Source organism: Pleurodeles waltl, chromosome 8 (genome assembly GCF_031143425.1).
Source record: "Pleurodeles waltl isolate 20211129_DDA chromosome 8, aPleWal1.hap1.20221129, whole genome shotgun sequence".
In the NCBI taxonomy this organism is placed as follows: Eukaryota; Metazoa; Chordata; class Amphibia; order Caudata; family Salamandridae; genus Pleurodeles; species Pleurodeles waltl.
The window spans coordinates 872690365-872710820 of NC_090447.1; the positions used below are offsets into that span (position 1 = coordinate 872690365).

Below are 20456 nucleotides of genomic sequence, written 5' to 3' on the forward strand. Positions count from 1 at the left end.
TTAACTTGTCATTACTGATTGCACCTTCGGGTATAGTGAAACAGAAACATAATGAAATGACATGGGCGTAAAGAAGCCTTAGCTGCTAAATATCTCATACCTCACAGAAACAAACGTATCGCTTGAGTGCTACAAGGGCAACTTCACAAGAAGGATGGGCAACATGTTGGTATGCTCTATGACCTATACAGTCACGTTTAGCACATAAACATTCATTTGACCTTTTCTTCAATATTTAAAAATAGAGGAACCCTGTACCTATTCACAGTGAGAGAATATCCCTCCTCATAATCTGTACCTTAAAGAAAGTGCAGAGGCCCCACAAGTTCCAGCCTACGCTTGGTTTAGAATTAAAAATGAACTAGTTCTGATTACGTTTGCACTATGCAATTTTTTAATGGTTGGTCGCGAAAGACAGAATCTGTAAACTCAAATGTCCATGTGGTGGCCCAGGGCTCTCTCAAAGAGTATAGTTTTTGTGTGCCAATGATAAGCCTTCAATCCGCTGATCTTTGTTTGCTTAAGAATCCTTCATCTAAGTGTTAGACTCTGGTTTCTTGAAATATGTTGCTTCTCCATTCTTTCCCTGTTTTTAGATAAATGGAAGGACTATTAAGTTCTTCTGCTCTTCTTTCTTCTTTTTAACCATTGGATACCTCTCTAACCTAGACATGATTGAGTTTGCAGTACTTCTTCTTTCGAAATATTTTACATAATCCTGAAATTCTTGGGAATGTGGATGTCAGAAACCAGAGGCATAGTGGAGATGTTTAAGGCCCGAATGGAGGAAAGAAAAATGAGTTCCCTGCACTTCAGTTGCTTATTAAAAGACAGCCATGACTGGATGATAGAAGGCTCCTCCCATACCCGGGCCCCAGAGACACTGCAGCTGCTGCACGAATAATACCTGTGCACCAGACATACCCTGCATTTACTGGTAGGAGGAAGAGTGTTACATATGCAAAGTAAGGAACAAGGGAAAGCCTAACTAGAGGGGTTGGCCCTGCACAAGCTTAAACTGCATAGGCACAGTAGAGAACTGGTCTTGGTCAGTCTGGCCCAGCAGAGACGTGCAATTTGCTCACCAAATAGGATGGTTGTCTAAGTACAAATTTATAAATCATACAAGGAATTTTGAGGAAAGTCAGGTAGTGTAGTGTCAGCCAGTGAAGTCAGAAGAGCAGCAATGATTTCCTATTTGTGACTGATGAAAATCAGATGGGCTGCATAATGAAGCACAGCTTTTGATGGAGAGAGAGGGGTGACACAGGGAGTTGCAAGGAGCGGTTTAACATCCCCAGTAGACATTGCTGAGAAGAAAGCTGTTTGACAGTGTATAGCAAGGACTGGTATAACAACATTCTTTTAGCATTTGTGGAGGATTTGGCTCCACTAATAACACTAAAAAGAAGTCAGCAAAGTAAATCCCAGGCATGATTTAATAGAGGAGATCAGATTTTTGTATAGTATGGGAAGGAGACAGGAACGCGTGCAACAGAAATATCCTAGTGAGATTCATAGTATAGAATTGAAGAATGCAATGAAGATAAAAGATAATTCTAGCAACAAACGAATATTTCACTGAACACATAAAAAGTATATCATTCCAGTAGGGCCCTCTCTCAATCCCCCGACGAAATGGCAAGCCCTGCAGCACTGCTGCCATTTCTCAACTGCCAGTGAACTGGTGTGATTAAATACTTAGGGCCAGATGTAGCAAAGAGATTGTGCCTCGCAAATAGCGAAAATCGCCGTCTGCGAGGCGCAAATGCCTCTTTGCTATGTAGAAATGCATTTTGCGAGTCGGATCCGACTCGCAAAATGCATTTCCGACTCGAAAATAGGAAGGGGTGTTCCCTTCCTATTTGCGACTCGCAATGCTATGCAAATGGAATCGCAGTTACCATCCACTTGAAGTGGATGGTAACCCAGCCGCTAATGGGAAGAGGTCCCCATGGGACCCCTTCCCCTTCGTGACTGGAATAGAAAATATTTTTTCAGAGCAGGCGGTGGTCCAATGGACCACTACCTGCCCTGAAAAATCCGAAACTAAAGGTTTCGGTTTTTTTTCAAACTGCAGCTCGTTTTCCTTTAAGGAAAACGGGCTGCACTTAGAAAAAAAAACTGCTTTATTAAAGAGCAGTCACGGACATGGTGGTCTGCTGTCTCCAGCAGGCCACCATCCCCGTGAGTGCCCATACTCGCAATAGGGTTGCAAACTGCGACCCACCTCATTAATATTAATGAGGTGGGTCTTTGCGACCCCATTGCGAGTTGCAGAAGGTGTCTGAAACACCTTTCTGCATACCAAATTGCAAGTTGCAATTTGCGAGTCGCACGGACTCGCAAATTGCAAGTCGCAATTTGGCTTCTACCTACATCTGGCCCAAAGTCACTATATGAACAGGTAACATATAGCAAAAACATTTTTGGGTGATGATGAAAGACAAGAGGGGAATTTGATTGCTCTTTCTAATGGACGTGCACTTTTTTATAAAATGTACACTTCCATCTTCTCCTTTTGTGCGCTCCTTATCATGCAGTTAAATACAATACATACAAATTGTTTTAATGAATCTCAGTGCAGTCATTCACGACTGCCAGGCCAATAGGCTTGAATATTGATTGGCAGGGAAGTTAGAAAAGAGATGATGTTTCGCAATGAAGCTTTTTAAGAGCTGCACTTGACATGTCTTTGTAATACAATTTAATTTATTACGTGTTTCTTTCTTGTTAGTATATTACATATGAGTGATACACTACGTATTGATTCTTGTGCTTCTTAAACTCTGGAAAAATAATTGCAGTTGTTATCACAATACCCAAAATAAATATAGATTCAAATCCATAGGCTAAGCCCTATTATAAAAAGTTTATTTATATACCACTTGGCCTTGGCCTCATGGTTTATAGTGTCACCAGATCTCTTTGATGACTTATTGCAGTTTACCAGTTATGTATCCTCTCATATAAATAAATATATATATATTCACTGAAAAAACCAAAGGTTACTATAACTCGTGCACCGTCATGCTCAGTTTCTCACAGTTTCTCATCACTAATTTTACAGGAAATATTGTAGTGATATTATCAATGATGTCATCAAAGATGTCACGAGTGATGTGATATGTGGGGTAATTTATATTTATCTTAGTGCATGAGGTATAGTTACTTGAGATAACTATAACTATAGCAGCTGAAGTTCTGTGTTTTTTTGTGTGCAAAATCTGGACCTAACTATAGTGTCTCTGTAGCGTTTGTTATTTTAGGCAATTGCTCAGGTTTTTAAAATTATTTTTTCTAACTATAACGTCCCTGTAACATTTCTTTTCCAGGGAATTTCTACGTACTGGGGCCCGGCAACATTTGTCAGGGGGGCACATGGCCCCCATTCCTAGGACCATTTTGGCCTTCGGGGACTCTATCACCTGGGGCCCAGCACATTTTGTGGGAAGGGGCACATATCCTGCTTTGCTTATTTTTTTACTAAAGGACCCCATCCACAGGCCTGGTGCAATTTGTTTAGGGGAGGGGTGTGTGGATCCCTCTCCACGGGCTGTTTTTTGCCCAGGGGACCTTATTCCCCGGTGCCCACCGTATATCAGGGAGGGGCACGCAGCTCCCCTCCCTGGGCCATATTTCGGGGCCCAGCCATTAAAAGATGGGAGCTCTGTTGCCCACTCAGGGCACTCACCACAATATGGTTGGGGGACACCGGTGGGAGCCGCAAGGCCCCTGCTTCCCCAGCCAGCTCCCTGCCTCCAGAAAGAGCCAGCATTACTCCTGCTGCAGGGAGCTAAAATGCTGCTTCCTCCGGACGGGAGCAGTCTTTTCATCTGTTTCCCAGCCTGCTTCACTGTAGGCAGGGAAGGATATGAAAAGTCCATTCCCTGTAGGTGGAAGCATTTTTCAGGCTTCTGCCTGCTGGGAGCGGACTTAGGGCCTGATTTAGAACTCGGTGGACAGGTTACTCCATCACTGCTATGACTGATATCCTGTCTGCCGAAATCTAAATACCATTATATTCTATGGGTTTGAGATTTTGGTGGATGTGATATCCGTCACTGAGCAAACACAAATTTCCCTGCCCATGCCAGTCCGGGCAGGGAAACCGCTATGTCACCGGGGTGGGCACCTTGAGACTTAGCATGAGACTGCACTGGGGGATAAGGTCCCACGGCCATTAATGGCTCAGAGAGGGGTGCCCCCTCTCTATTTTATGCACATTCGCTCCCTGTGGGATGGGGTTCCCAGGCTCATAATTGGCCCAGGGAGGGGGGCTGCATGCTCCCTCCCACTTTGTTATTACAGCTGGGCCCCGGGGGATGAGGTCCCTGTGGCTGAAAGTGGATGGGGACCGTGGCCGCATGCCCCCTCCCACTTTAGCTGCCAGGCCCCTGGAGATGGTGTCCTAGAGGCCGAAATCGCCTGTGGATGGGGGCTGTATGCTACCCTCCCGCTTTGTATTTAGCATCTAGCCTCCGGGGATGGGGACCCTGGGGCCAATATCAGTCTCCCTCTCAGACACATGCACCCAACCCCATGGTATCCTAGAAGCTGAAATCGCCTGTGGATGGGGCGGCATGCCCCCCTCCTCCTTTGTATTTAGCGCCCAGCCCCTGGGATGGGGACCCGGGGGCCAAAATCAGCCCCCTCCCACACTCATACACCCAACCCCAAGCTACACATGGCCTTTGGCTGTGAGCTGCAGGGGTTTGCTGTCTGAGTGGGTGTAATTTTTTTTTTTTAGGATCTGCTGAGTCATCGTGAAGTTATACTGGGGGCTGCGTTGAGCCCCGCGGTTGATCCGTGGATCCTCGATTAGGTTCAAAAAAATGAATTGGGCAATTTCTTGCCCATGGGAGGGGTCCCTCAGGGACCTCTCCATGTGTCCTGTGGGGTCAGAATACCTCTATCCCAAGCCCTTAAGTGAGTTTTTATTCATGTTTTCTCCCTGGGACCCAGCCCAAAAACAAAATGGTGGCCGCAACTTTCCTTTCAGGTCACGGCCAACCAATCAGGGTCTTGCTTTTGGGTTCAGATCCGTGGTTCCTCCACAAGTAGGTCTACAGAGGATTCATGTCCCTAGATATAAAATGTTCTTTTCCCTTTAAGAACTCCAAAACTACTGAACAGATTCACACCAGATAACTAAAAACACTCTTTCTTGACCAAGACCGAGCTTTCTGCCAAATGTGGTTTAATTCCATTCAGCAGTTTGGGCTGTAGTTGTGTCTAAAAACTGCAAAACCCCTATAGCCATTACATAGGGGAAAAGCGTTTTGGGACTCCTCCTTTTCTTGGCCCTCGCTTGACGAATCACCCCACAACTTTAAAGACAGCAGCTGAACTAACTGCCGTATTAGTTTAGAAAACATCTTGAAGATTCATCAAAAGGTGCCAGTAATTAGCAAAACAAAAAATTCTCTGTCTGTGGGAAAAGTTGGTCCTAACTATAATTACCTACTGGCTGGGTAATATTACTGAGTGACTAGTTTGGCTGACCAGAGATGGAGTTATTTTTTGGATTTTTGTCCCTTAATAGCTTTGCACCTGTTTGACAAATGTTTGCAAAGTTTGCTGACCTGCTGCCCCTGTTTCATTGTCAGAGTACTGAAAGTTTTGTGGTGTTTGGTCAGCGATGTGCAAAGAAAAGAGGATGTCCCAAAACAGGCTTGAAATCCAATGCATTTTATGTAGGCTTTTGGATTTCACATAGTGCAAAAATGGCTAGTCGGATTTTGCTGAAATTTGACAGCATTAGATATTTGGTATGAGGATGCATAGATGATTCTTTTGGGTTTGGTTGGTAAATAGAGTAAGTATTTCTCAAGTTATACAATTTTTCAACTTAGTGATACAGTGGTGTGGAATTCTTATAACCCGATGCCCAGGACATATTGTTTGGGGTTAAGGGCAACACATTTTCATATTTATTTTGTCCCAACCCCCAGCAGCACAAACCTTTTGGCTGCCAGTTTACTGTACCACATTATGGATCAGGGAAGGGCATTGTCTACGGTAAAGGTAACATTTGTGTCCATATGTTAATGCTGTTCCCTCTTGTATTTATGGTTCATTAATGCAAAGCGTTTCTTATTAGAGTGAGTGTGCGCTAAGGACATGTACTAAACGCAGACAGCACTACTGATAGTAGTTCCAGTATAAAAGTGTGTACACGTTTGCAAAGTTGAACAATATGAGGCTACATATATTGCTCCTAGAATGCTGTGATTAGAAACCAATATTGAGGATTCTTTGATTTAAAAATCAAAAGTTCATTAAAAAATGCAAGGAGGAAAAAAAAAGTTTTGCTAAGCTGCTGTGAAATTTTAGGTACAATTTCTTTGAAGCGTCATTTAGTAAAATGTGTTTATGCATGCTAGTAATTTTTCAAAAAATTATATTTCCATAAAGGAAAAATCAGTGTAACCAGTTTCAACAAGATTATGGGAAATTTGAAAATAAACAAGCATTGTCAAAGTCAGTAGGTTTAACATTGGTTGTCATCTTTTTGATTTTGTTAATGCGTGTCTTGTTTTGGCATGGTTTTTGTAAAACTGTATTGCTATGGGAGCTGCCGGACCTTCACTATTATAATAAACATTGGCAAAATCAAAAGTATTTTTTGGTCTCAAAAAAGCACATATCGCCACAGTAGTTACTGTATTGAACAAATCTTCTTTGTGTGCTGATAAGCTCCTTGGGAAAGAGCACAATGCTGTCATTTAAAGTGAAGCCAGCCAATGGACAGAAGAGAAAGTGAGAGAGAGAGAGAGACAGAATTGTAATAAAAACAAATGGTCTCGGTTAATTCCAGACGTAATTAGAGGCCCAAGTCACAAAAGCGCACCCATGGTATATGTCCTTGTATTAGTGCAGATTTACAACTTGTGAAATACCAAGAAATTACAGACGTAGGCCAGGAAATGATATTTCTGGAAAATATGTTTGAACTACACTTTAGCTCAAGCAAATATGTATGCCTAGAACTGCTCATGCAAAAATCTGTTGAATGTTTACAAGTTCACTTCTCTCCAATTACTTTTTTCCCCATCTGTCAGGAATAAATGTCCAAGCTTTCTTACAATGGAAAACAATTAAAGAAGAGCTGGTAATACACCTAAAACATGCAAGTTTGAAGGTTTGCACAGACCCAAAAGGGCATTCCAAACCTGGAACTATTGCTTACTACTACCACAGCCTCAGTATTGAACAGGTGGCAAAATAAGAGATTTGCTTCCATTCAAACCTTACTATAGTATGAGCCCTGGCATATCATAGAGGCTATTATCAGAGCCCTTATATAATGAGATTGTTGCCATGGTTTGTTGCCACACTACATGGCACCAAAGGGACAAGTGGATTTTGTAACAGGACATGTAGATTTATGAAGCAACCTGTCCCATGGACAAGTAGCTATTGTATTACGTTCCACACCCCTGAGTGATATCTTGTAGCACAATACTACTAAAAGTAGCAAGGAAGCCCAACAAATAAACTAGACTGCATATGTAATGTTTTGGATTTACTACGTGAACAACTGAAAGACCTATCTATAGTCACATGCTAATGGAAATCTATAAACAAATATATAACAACTAGAATTCATCTTAATCTCTTTTAAGTATTCTTTGCAAGCTCTCTGGCTCACTAAATAATTCTGTGCCCAACAAACCAATAAAAAACATCTTTCTTATGCACCCCTGTGCAACAAAATGAAAAATTGGCCAGGAAGTGAGCCGCACAAACTACTATTTGGAGGACATGATAATTGGTCATTAGGAAAAAAAAAATAAGCTCAGTTTTCATAACAGTAACAATGATTGCTTTTCATTTTCTTTGGTCTTCATATGTAGCAAACTCATACAAAAAATGAAGCTAGGAAGCACAAAAAATAAACTAGACTGCATATTTAAAGTTTCAGATTTACTACATGAACAACTGAAAGACCCATTTAGGGTCACATGGAAATCTATATGCAAATGCATAACAAATACAATACGTCTTACTCTACATGAATTTTCTTTGCGTGCTCTCTAGCTCACAAAATAAAACTGTGCCCAACAATTCACACAAAAAACATCTCCCTTATATACTTTGGGGCACCAAAATGGAAAAGTGAGTAAGCAGTGAGCTACATAAATTACTATATGGAGGACATGATAATTTGCTATTAGGAACACAAATAATCATAATTTTTATTACAACAATGATTGGCTTTCATTTTCTTTGGTCTACATATGTAGCACAATCCTACTAAAAGTAGCAATTAAGCATAAAACATAAACTAGACTGCAATGTAAAGTTTCAGAATTACCACATGACCAACTAAAAGACACATTTATTGTCACATAATTATGTAAACAATAAGCAACCACATAACAAATACAATAGATAAAAAGAAAGAAATAACATTACCTCTGATTGCCACCCTGTAGTTATAGTTAGTATTCCCAAGGGTAGGAATTTCTTGGCTATTAGTGCCCTGATAACTTTCTGACCATTTGACGAATCACCACAAAACTTGCAGATGTACAGCATTCTCTACATTTTCAGATGATGTATTTTCTTGTGCTGAATCCTTAAGGGAGTGCAGAGATAAAAGGGGGTGTCAAAATGCGTTTTTCCACCAACGCATTTTCCATAGGCTATATTATTTGACGTAGTGTGAAAATGGCTGACTGGATTTGCATGAAATTTGGCGGGATTATACATTATGATGCAGAGATTATGCATTTTGGGTTATATAGATGAGTAGGGTCAGTATTTTTTAAGTTACATGGTATTTAATCATAGTGATATCTGTCACTGTGGTACTTTAGTGGAATTTCACAACATTTTGTTAACCTACCACTGTATATGGTCGTAAACCGATTTAAAAATATACAATAAATATATACACATTTCTCTCCCGATCACCACTTACGTAAAGTGGTAAAAAGTAGGGACCTACTACTTACATATATCCAAGGCCCTAACACTGAACACAATGTGTAGTAAAACCATTATGGCTTCCTTTTCATTCTCTATAAACAGCCATTTCCCAATTATATACTCGCTTGTGATCACCATGTACCACAGTATATTGCGAAGTTATCACAGTATACCATGACCCAAAATATAACTAAGACCTAAATGTATTATTGGACTGTGGTACCCTTACATCACTCATGGTGTTCCATTGGCAATGCAATGCTTAAGTCAGATTCACAAAGGATCACAAGGCCACCATGCCTGGCCCTGCATTGATTGGTAAATCTGGAGAAACGCATGGCAGAGCAATTCATTTGTTTTTCGTTAGTTTGCACACCATAATCTACATTGCTGCTAAATTTAACATACATCCATACCCCACTGTAGCCACTCTGCTATATGCTATTCCTCTCTATGTCACACCACTCTATGCCTCTCCACTGTACGAGACTCCACTCTGTGCCACTCCACTCTACGCTATTACACTGTACGCAGTGCCACTGTACTCCACTCTGTGCCACTCTCTGGGTGCTACTCTGCCATATGCTGTTCCACTCTATGCCATTCTGCTGTACGCCACTCCACTCTATGCCACTCCATTCTGCAACACTCCACTGCACTTTATTCCACTGTATGACACCCTGCTATACACTATTCAACTATATGCAACCAGTGTATGGCACTTCACTCTACAGCACTTCCTTCTATGCTATCAGTTTGGACCCCTCTCCAATGCACGGCACTTCACTATATTCTATTGCACTCTATCCCACACCAGTGTATGCTACTCAAGTCTACACCCCTCTATTATATGCCGCTACAATGCATGCTACTCCACTATACACTATTACACTCTGCGCCACTCCACGGTACAAATTCTGTTTTATGCCACTCCACTCTATGCTATTACTTTGAACACAAGACCACTCTATGCTGTACGTTGTACACAACTTCAACCTTTGCTCTACTCTACTGTTTGAGTTGCCACTCCAGTTTATCACAGTTTATTCAACTCAGTGCTATACCACTCAGTGTATGCCACCCCACTCTATGCTAATCCACTGTAGCCTACTCCTATCTATACCACTCCACTGTACACCCCTCCACTCTATGGTGTTCCATTCTATGCCTCTCCCCTCTTATATACACCACTGTACAGTATTCCAGTGTACGCTACTCCACTTTACAGTAATCCACTCTACAACACTATAGTGTATATGCCACTGCACTGTACACCATTCCATTGTATGACACTTTTCTTTACTCTCTGTAGGAAAACATCACTTACTTTGCGGTGAATGCAACAAAATGCATTTACAACGATGCATTTACAACGCATATGCGTTTACCACGTATGGCTTTACCACGCATGCCTTTACCACGAATATACCTATACCACGCATGCCTTTACAACGAATTTCATTGTAAAGGCATGAATGGTAAAGTCATATGCGTGGTAAAGGTTTTAAAGATAAGTACAGGTAAGTATTAAGGGGGTTGAAGGATATATATTTATATATGGGCATTTTTAGATTTTAGGGTGGGCATGGGGTTTTGGGGTGGTAAAGGCATTTTTAGGTTTTAGGGTGGGTATGGGTTTTGGGGTGGTAAAGGTATTTTTAGGTTTTAGGGTAGGTATGGATTTTGAGGTGGTAAGGGCACTTTTGGGTTTTGGGGTGGTAAGGGCATTTTATTGTTTTTAGGGTGGGTTTGGGTTTTGGGGTGGTAAGGCAATTTTTAGGTTTCAGGGTGGGTATGGGTTTTGGGGTGGCAAGGGTATTTTTAGGTTTTAGTGTGGGTATGGGATTTGGGGTGGTAAGGGGTGTTTAGGTTTTAGGGTGGGTATGTTTTTTGAGGTGGTAGGGGCATTTTTAGGTTGGTTATGGGTTTTGGGGTGGTAAGGGGTGTTTAGTTTTTAGGGTGGGTATGGGTTTTGGGGTGGTAAGGGCATTTTAGGTTTTAGGGTGTGCATGGGTTTTGGGGTGGTAAGGTTATTTTTAGGTTTTAGGATGGGTATGGGTTTTGGGGTGGTGATTGGCATTTTTTAGGTTTTAGGGTCGGTATGGGTTTTGGGTTGGTAAGAGTATTTTACGGTTTTAGGGTGGGTTTGGGTTTTGGGGTGGTAAGGGCATTTTTAGGTTTTAGGGTGGGTATGGGTTTTGGTGTGGTAAGGTTTTTCTTTAGGTTTTAGGGTGAGTATGGGGTTTGGTGTAGTAAGGGGTGTTCAGGTTTTAGGGTGAGTATGGGTTTTGGGGTAATCAGGGCATTTTTAGGTTTTGGGGTGGTTAGGGGTGTTTATTTTTTAGGATGGGTATGGGTCTTGGGGTGGTAAGGTAATTTTTAGAGTAGGTAGGGTTTTTGGGTGGAAAGGTGTGTTTGTGTATGTGTGTTTATATATACATACACACACACACACACAAACACACCTACATATATATATATATATATATATATATATATATATATATATATATATTTACTACGAAATGTTCGTGGTAAAAGCATATGCATTGTAAAAACATTTTGTGGTAAGTGCATGCGTGGTAATGACCATGCATTGTAGTTACCGTGTTGTAAAGGAATGCGTTGTAAGTGCATGCGTTGTTCCATCATACAACCCTCTCTGTAACTCCACTCTATAAAAGTCTACCAATCCTCATGGCATTCTACAACGTTTTACTCCACTCTATCCCCATATATTCCAATCTCCAAGTCTATACTCCACTCCATGCTAGTACACGCCACTGTAAAACATTATGTTCCACTATACAACACTTTTCTATGTGACACAGCACTCCACTCTTCTATACATGACCCCACTCCATTTTATAACAGTTTACGATCTCTGCTACGCCAGTACACTCCATTCCATGCCACTCTACGACCCACTAATAAACTCTTTTGTACTGTACTCCACACTAAGTTACACCACTCCACTCTACTCTACTCTACAAGATTTTATCTTACTCTGCGCTACTATACAATAATCCACTCTACACAGCTGCACTCTCACACCCTGCTGTACTCTATGCAGCTCGACTCTACTACCCTGTATTCCACTCTCTGACACTTTACTCCTGCCTATACCCCGTCACCCCACTGTACAAAACTTTACTTAACTCTTTGCAACTGTACAAAACTCTATTCCACTCTCCTCTGATACTCTAGTCTGCTGTAAAGCACTATAAGCAACTCTTTGTATGCCAGTGCACCCCACTTTACTCCACTCTACTCTAACACAGTACAGCACTCTATTACTCCACTGTACGCCACTCAATGCCATTGTACACTATAACACTGTATGCCAATCCACTGTACCACACTGTACAATACTGTACTGTACTGTACACCACTCCACTCTACAAAAATCAACTAAACTGTATGCCACTCTATGTACTGTAGTCTACATTACTTTCCAGTACTGTACAACACCCCACTACACTCTCCTGTACAACATAATACTCCAATTTATGACACTTTGCTTGACTTTATGCTACACACTCCACTCTACTGCACTCCAAGCCACCATAGTCTACAACAGGCACTCTACTTTACCCCACTTGAACATTCTCCACTCCACTATCCTTCACTCTACTACACGTTATCCAACTCTGCCCTACTGTCTTATACTTCACTGTGTGCCACGCCACTGTCCAACACTGCAACTCCACTTTACAACATTGTACTCCGCTCTAAGCCACCACTCTATGCCCATGCACTATATGCCATTGTACTACACTGTATGACACTCAATGACCCGCCACTTGACTTCTCTCTACGATACGCCACTCCACTATATGACACGGTCCACCACTCTGTGGCATTCTCCTCCACTCTACTGTGCGACATTCCACTTGAGGATGCTCCACTCTATGACACTCTGCTTCACCCTACTCCACTCTACAACCCCCTACTCCTCTCTCTGAAAGTCTGCAACATCCTACTCTACTGTTCAGCACACCATTCCAGTGTACAGCTCGCTGTTCCAGTCTATGATACTTGACTCCACTATATGAGACTCTATGCCACTACACTGAATAACACTTTACTACACAGTATGATACGCTACTTTTCTCTAAACCGCTCAACTCCAATCTACAGTACTCCAGTCTACAACAATAGACTTTACAACACTCTCCTCCACTGTACTGTGTGAGACTCCAAAGAACAACTCTTCACTTGCGACACTAGACTCTGAAGTTAGGGAAACATACAAACCACAATTAAACTACATAAGCTTTAAAAATGCGAAAGTTAAAGTTATAACTTTCATTTACAATTTATTCACCACCTTCAAATTACTATAAGTATAGGACCTTATTACACACTCGTTTCAGCTTACTAGCCAGAGAACACTAACTATAACCCACCACTCTACCATGCACTGTGATCTCAGAAATAATGATACTCCAATGTACGAGACTCTCCACCACTCTACTGCACAATCCAATACTTGACAACACTGAACTACAGAGCACTCTATTCCACTGAACTCCTCTCTATGCCACTACACCCTACAACACTCTGCTGTGCTCTATGCTTGATGACACTGCACTCCTCCACACTCCATTTCGTAACACTCAAGTCAATGACACTCCACTGTACAACACCTTTATGTATTCCTTCTGTACAAACCTAATTTAAAATACACAAACATTAAAAATTACTTTTAATCACTGTAAGTTGCGCACCTCCAAACACAGTCTTGTCACCTTGCCACACTACATTAACTGTAACTCATCTCTTTTCCATGCACTGTTTATACCCTTGTATACTACATCACTTATAGCATATGAAATCATAGCATTCATAACCAACTTCTCACATGATACTATCTGTCATAACACAGTGCATGGTAGAGTGGCGAGTTATAGTTAGTGTTATCTAGTTAGCAAGCATAAAAAGAGTGTGTAATGAGGTCCTGTATTTATACTAATTTGAAGGTGGTGGATGGTTTGTATAGAGACAATAAGTTTCCCTAACTACAACTAAGCTTTAACCTTTAGTTTTCTTCATTGCAAATAACACCTTGCATGTAAATACAAATGGCATGCTTTGGTAAACTTAATGCAGAAGAGACTATCTGTTCCCCTGGTAAAATCTTCCCCCAGTGTTAACTTAACCCTCCCATAGAGCTGGACGCATCTTTGAATTCAGTGAACTGCATTGTCATCTGCAGACTTAATACTCATGAAAGAGGGGCCAATATGTCCCATGTGCTGGTCCGGTTTACTACATTTGGCCAAGTCAAGTAAGTAACCTGTTTTTCATCATCAGCAAAGAGGACATAAATAATTTCAATGTGATCCAATGGATAGTCAGCAGCAAGCTAATCCCAATGAATTGCCTATGGGATTTATCTATTAGGGCCTGATTTAGAGTGTGGCGGAGGGGGTTACTCCGTCACAAACATGACAGATATCCCATCCGCCATATTACAATCCCATATTATCCAATGGAGATTGTATTACAGTGGATGGGATATCTGTCACATATATGACGGAGTAAACTGTGCGCCAAACTCTAAATCAGGCCCTTAGTCTGGTACATTTCGCTAACACTACAAGTGGGCTCCTGGTCACATCAGTCCACGCCTTTTTTGTCCCTGCTCAGGGACATCTTGTTGGAATGTGTTTATTGGTGGATGCACACACCGCTGCTTCCATTTGTTGACATCTGTTATAGCACTCTGTAGCATTCATGTAGATGGTTCAGTTTTTTGGAATATAGTATTATTGGGCCCTTATTAGGAGTTTGTTGGAGTAGGGTGAGGTATTTGTTATACCTATTAAATACCGTTATGCCAGAGTGAGTTGTTTACCAATGAGTAAAGTACGTAATATTCTGAGTTTTAAAAGGAAAATGAGGCATAACATGTAATGCCTTTTTTCCCCATGATAAATGTCACTGAATTTGTCTAAGGAAAACTGCGAGTTTCAAAAACTGTGATTGCCCAGGGATCAGAATTTACCCCTTAACTTGTAATGAGGGACATGGTGTGAAAAGTGGAAGTTAGGTAATTTGTGTCTGTACACCTATTTCTTCCACTACAAATAGAGTGCCAGTCTACAACTGGAATTTCAGAAACCATCTCTAGTTCCCAGTTGGCTTACTTGTTCTTTCTCTTGAAGTCTTATCATTTATTTATTGCAGCTTCATAGAGTGCGGAAAAAATTCAACATTACGTTGAACACATATAAATGTAACTGGCAGCATGAAGGTATATGATTAAGCCAGAAAACCCTCAAGCAGAACAGACATTGCATACCTGAACTTGTAGGAAGTGAATACCTCAGGAACATTTAGCTCTCCCATTTCTTGCCCTGCTCAGGCCTTACATATGTATTCTCCCTGTAACAGTTTCTAAGTGTACAGGTGCGTTTATAACCTCGGTCAGTCATGATTGGAACACCCAGGTTAGTAAAACATATCAGTAAAGGTTAATATGTTAATTTCAGCCCCTGCTTCATCCCCAGCCTTCTCCATCCCCATCTGACCATCTACCATGCATATATCGCCTTTCAGTTCTCTTTATTAGGTCCCTCTGTGATCCCATTTATTGATGCTAGGTGGCCAGGACTCTCTCGACGCGGTCATGAGTAGGGATCTATAACTCAGAGCACCAACCTGATATATGACTGGTCTGGACAACCAGGTAGTAAATGTCCAAATCAGGAATCCACCACCCCCTCTTGCCTTATGGCTAAATTAGTGTTTAGTATTTTAATAGGCATTTGACCAAACAAGCTTTACACACCCAGCTCTAAGCTGAGTGAGAAACTGGCAGCTACTGAAGAAAATTCAGGATGAGATGAAGGATTCTGGGGAGGACCATCATATTCAGCAAATAAATATAGCCTATTAGAGATAATGTTTAGGCCAGCTCATTGCTGAAGTCACCCTAATTCCTTTGCTGCAATATCTTCTCCTCTTGGATAAGAAATGCCCTCACATTTTTAAACTTGTCTACTCGATACTGGAAGCCTAGATCTCTGCCCACCTAAATTGCACAGCTAGTCAGTGGTATCAGCTCTGTCTTTCTCCAAATTACCTTCAGACATGAGCACCAAACAAATGTTGCTATTACCTTGACCAATGGACGCAGTTTAATCTCTGAAGGTTTAATATAAAGTAGTGTATTGTAAGCATACAAGTTTATCAAAGTGCAATGGCTGTAAAATCTGATGTCCCTATGTCCTTTAACAGGCATACCAAAGGTACTGCTGCCATCACAACAGTAGCTGGGATGGGGGTAGCCGTATTTAGTCCCCCAGCAGATCTCAAATATTCACAATGATACTGTGCTGGTTAGTACTCTTTTGAAAGGCTGAGCATACAGCAGGTAAATCAATAGTACTGACCCACTCCCATTCTTTCAGCTTTCAATATTAGGAGGCTCACGCTAACATTCTAATTCCCCTCAAGGTGAATGACAGACACTCTTCTCATGATATTGGATGTTAAAGGCCACCTGCACAAGCCAGCTTGGTCTTTCAAAATCAAAAGTGTCATCAGGTGAAGCAGAGGAAACAGTGTATTGGGCACAAAATTGTGCAGCCTGAGTTCACCAAAGAGAAAGACCTATGTGGGCTACAGAAGCTTGTTGTCTTATGTGACATATGCAATAAGATTATTAAAGCCTTTCTTGTTGTGACTAGTAGCCTACTCCTCTTGATCATATCCACAGACATGGTCATCAACTGGGGGATCAGTAAAGCTTCATAGCTTGGCCAGTGGTTTCTTTTGTAGACAAATAATGTAAAACCACTTTTAGAACTCAAATCATGGCCTTCAATATTTCAGTACCTATATACATATACTGTTAAATTTGAATTTAATAAAAGCCATCCAATGGACACCAGCTGTGTGAATGAGAAGAGTATATTTGATACAAACAGTTAGTATAAAACTGAACATACTCCTATTGTAAGAAAAGGTATTTGAAATAAAGATGTGTATGCCACATTGCCTGATGAAAAATATCTCTTTTGTTATATGCTTGGGAAGAAAGTAGTACTTCTGTACTGATAGCCAACATTGTTTTCTCAGCTGACTTAAAATGGCTGAGGAATTTGAAAAAGGGAATATAGGGCTCAGAAAATGAAAACAAGTGAGGAAATGAAAAATAAAAATTGAAGTTTGTTAACCAATTGTAGTTGTCGCTTTTACTTCGTCTCTACCATACACATCTTTACTTCTTAAATACCTGTCTTTCCTCCTATCCCTTCTCCCTTGTAACTGTGCAGTCTCCCACTCATCCATCACCCCCACACCTAACCTCAGTTTCCTCCTTAAACTTCTCTGTGTACCTAACACTTCACCCTTCCTTTATGGTTCCCTAATTCCATCTCCTTTCTCCCCTCTCTCTTCATCCCCTGTCAGTCCCTCCAGAGTACTCTTTGCAAAATTTCTATTGCCTCTTTCCTGGTACTTACGAACAAATTAACCACCACCTTTAATAACACACTGTACCATTCTGTACCTGACCTAACAAACAGGCGTCTGTGCTGCTCCTTCTCTACCTCCTCCCACCCATGTCCTCCCATCAAAGCACAAGTCTCATGTTCATGCCTCTACTTATTCTACTTTAACTATTGTGGGAAATACATGCCTTCCATATATTCTAATCACTTTTGGTGCCCTTCCCTGTCTAACTGACTCATTCTCACTACCTCTCTTGAATCTTTTATCCTGTTAAGTTCCTATAAACTTCATGGAGTAGGAATGAGGACTTCCAACCTTAACTTGTCTAACATGTCTACATCCACTTCCGCCTTTCCTCTCCAAATACCTCTTCTTCACACTAACCTCTGTTCTACCTCCCGCCTCATATCATTTCATCAACTTCATGTTAAATACATGGTCAATGAACAGTACACATTTAAACATCTGTGATGTGATCTCAGAATCAAATGTGGATCTGTTGTTTAGGTGAATAGAGATCCCAACTCCACCAATCGGTGCAGGCAGATTTAGGAGTCTGAGTCAAAATCATCCGAGCTGAGAACTAGCATCTTCAAGGACTCCAGTGTGAGCAAAGATTTCAGTACTTCATGGTAATCAAATCTGAATCACTCTAGTGGGCTGTTCATATTCACTTCCTTTTTCTTGATCTTTCTTTTCACTTTGTGGAACTTGTAAAGGAAATTGACCCAGCCTGCTCACCATCAGAATCAAGGGCCATATGTACGAACACATTTTCCCATTGACACAGAATGGGAAAAACCCTTTGCTACATCTGGCCCCTAGTGCTGCTCAAACCTTCCAGGCCACCCTGCTTTCACAAATTACCACCACCTAAACAAGAGCTCATCAACAACTCTCTAATCGCAATGCCTACCCCTTTGAACCTAAGAAGAAGAACCTTGACCCATCAACCCTAACCAACTATCAATCAATCTACTATTTCCCAAAACTGACTGAAAGAACTGCCTTCTGTCTGATCTGCAACTTTCTAACTGAAAGCAATCTGCATTCAGACCATCATATAGGGTTCCACCCCAAGAGAGGCTTTATATATTCCTGCATTTCCATCTCTACAGTGCACAGAAATGGAGTTTCCACACTTGTACTACTAGATCAGTCAGCCACTACACCCTCTTAGGAACTGTCACCAAAGGAAAAGTCTTATAATGCATCTCCTACTAATCCTACAGATTGAACATCATTTTGCTACCTGTGTTTACATTCATTACCTCCTTTCAGCTCAGCTTTGATTGTGGCGTACCTCAAAAGGAGATTTTTTGATGCTCTCGTCTTCCATGTCTATCTCAGTACACAACCATACCTCATTAAGTCCTTCAACCTAACCTTCACAACCACAGTGATGGCACTCAGGTCATCCTATATCTGTAAAAACTGAATACCTCTATCTTCAGGGCTAGAGTACTGTCTCTGAGCTATAGAACAATGGATTCTGGTGAATCACCTCAAACTCATATCTTCAAAAGATGGGCAGCTTAGAAGGCAGGATTATACACCTATAGAAATGGATCCACACCATATGTGGTTTTTAACACAAATGTAGCCTTCTGTCATTCCTTACTCATCATCACTCCACTCCACGTCACTGCACTCCATGCATTAACCCCCAACTACATGGCAACACCAATATGATGTGAGCAACCTCTGTCAATCACTGAAAACACATCCCACATAGGTTACACCGTGTTCTTGCCTCCTTTGAATCAACACAAGTGCTTTTTGGCTTAAGCATCTTATTTGTGACTTCTCTTTGGTTAACAACATTTAACCAAATAAAAGCACAACTGGTCATCACACAAAGCACTGTATCACATCTCATCTATGCCACACTACACATCAATTCTGTTCCAACCAAGCACTGCCTAGTGTAGTATGCTACTTGTCTGAAAATCACTTCAGTACTGCAGTAGGGATATTAAGGGCTACATGAATTTGTCTACAGCACAATACATATAGTAAAACTATTGTTGATCAGTTTATGCTGTCAACCAGCTATGTCTACCCCACACTCAGCAGCAATCTTTTGGGAGATAAAACATGAGACGTGTCAGGGTTGGAATCTAGAAGGCTTCTAAATTGTTCAGCGACCTGTTAGTTTATTTGAGTTATTTAAAGAGACATATAATTGATTAAATAAGCATGTGGAAGTGACATGATTTGCAAAGCTTTAGAAACATTTGTTCCATTGTCCCATGAAAAAGGGTGTAAATTGGATTAAAACAGGCGGTAAACACATTTATAGGAAGGGAAGGTGTATTAAAATAAGCATATTCCAAACATATTGCAGTTCTACTGCATGTGTGAGAATGAGATTAGCTAGGAACAATTATGACCATTCAGAGAAAAGCATAAGTTAATTGTGAACATGGATGATCTGCCACATTTCACTGTTGCTGCATGCGAACATTATAACACTAATACATTTAAGGTCTTCAATTTGTAGTTTCTCTCTACAAAGCCAAGCAGCACTTTTTCTCTTTTTCTTTTTCAGATCACCAACAAAAGCAAGGAATCCATATGGGAGTTTATCAAGGGCTTGTTGGATGCCTGGTCAGGATGGGTAGTAATGCTTCTCATTGGACTTCTGGCAGGTATAGTATGAACACCATAGGAGGAAAGGGGTTATAATAGTGTGTCATAAATTATCCCAGGTTGCATAAAGTGCTCCAAACACTATTGGCTTCTGTGGTGGTGTAAATATGAAAATACCTTGACACAGAATACTTTCTAAAGTTAAGTTTTTAGTCTGTATTCTCTGTGACATCATAGCTTGAGTTGGCAAAGCTCTATGTGCGTGTTGCCATTCACTAAGGTAAAAGCACAATTTTCAGTTCTTGTTTAAATTGTCTCCATAAAACTGCAAGTTTTGTGCACAGTTTTTTATTTATGGTATGGATGAAGTAGAAAAATATAGCCATTGGTCCTGTTGCAAATTATGAGCATTCAATGAGATTTATTTTGATTTTGAAATGGTTTGTGAATTTGATTGGCCTGGC

General features: G+C 41.0%; 1 protein-coding gene across 2 annotated transcripts in view; it reads left to right on the forward strand.

Annotated features, from left to right (window-relative positions):
* CLCN4 (chloride voltage-gated channel 4) overlaps window positions 1-20456 on the forward strand; it is a 223027-nt gene that overhangs the window by 47383 nt on the left and 155188 nt on the right. For both annotated transcript variants that reach the window (XM_069205155.1, XM_069205156.1), the window contains one exon: window positions 19952-20051. In XM_069205155.1, coding sequence (XP_069061256.1) covers window positions 19952-20051 — 100 coding nt within the window. The remainder of the gene's footprint in view (window positions 1-19951; window positions 20052-20456) is intronic.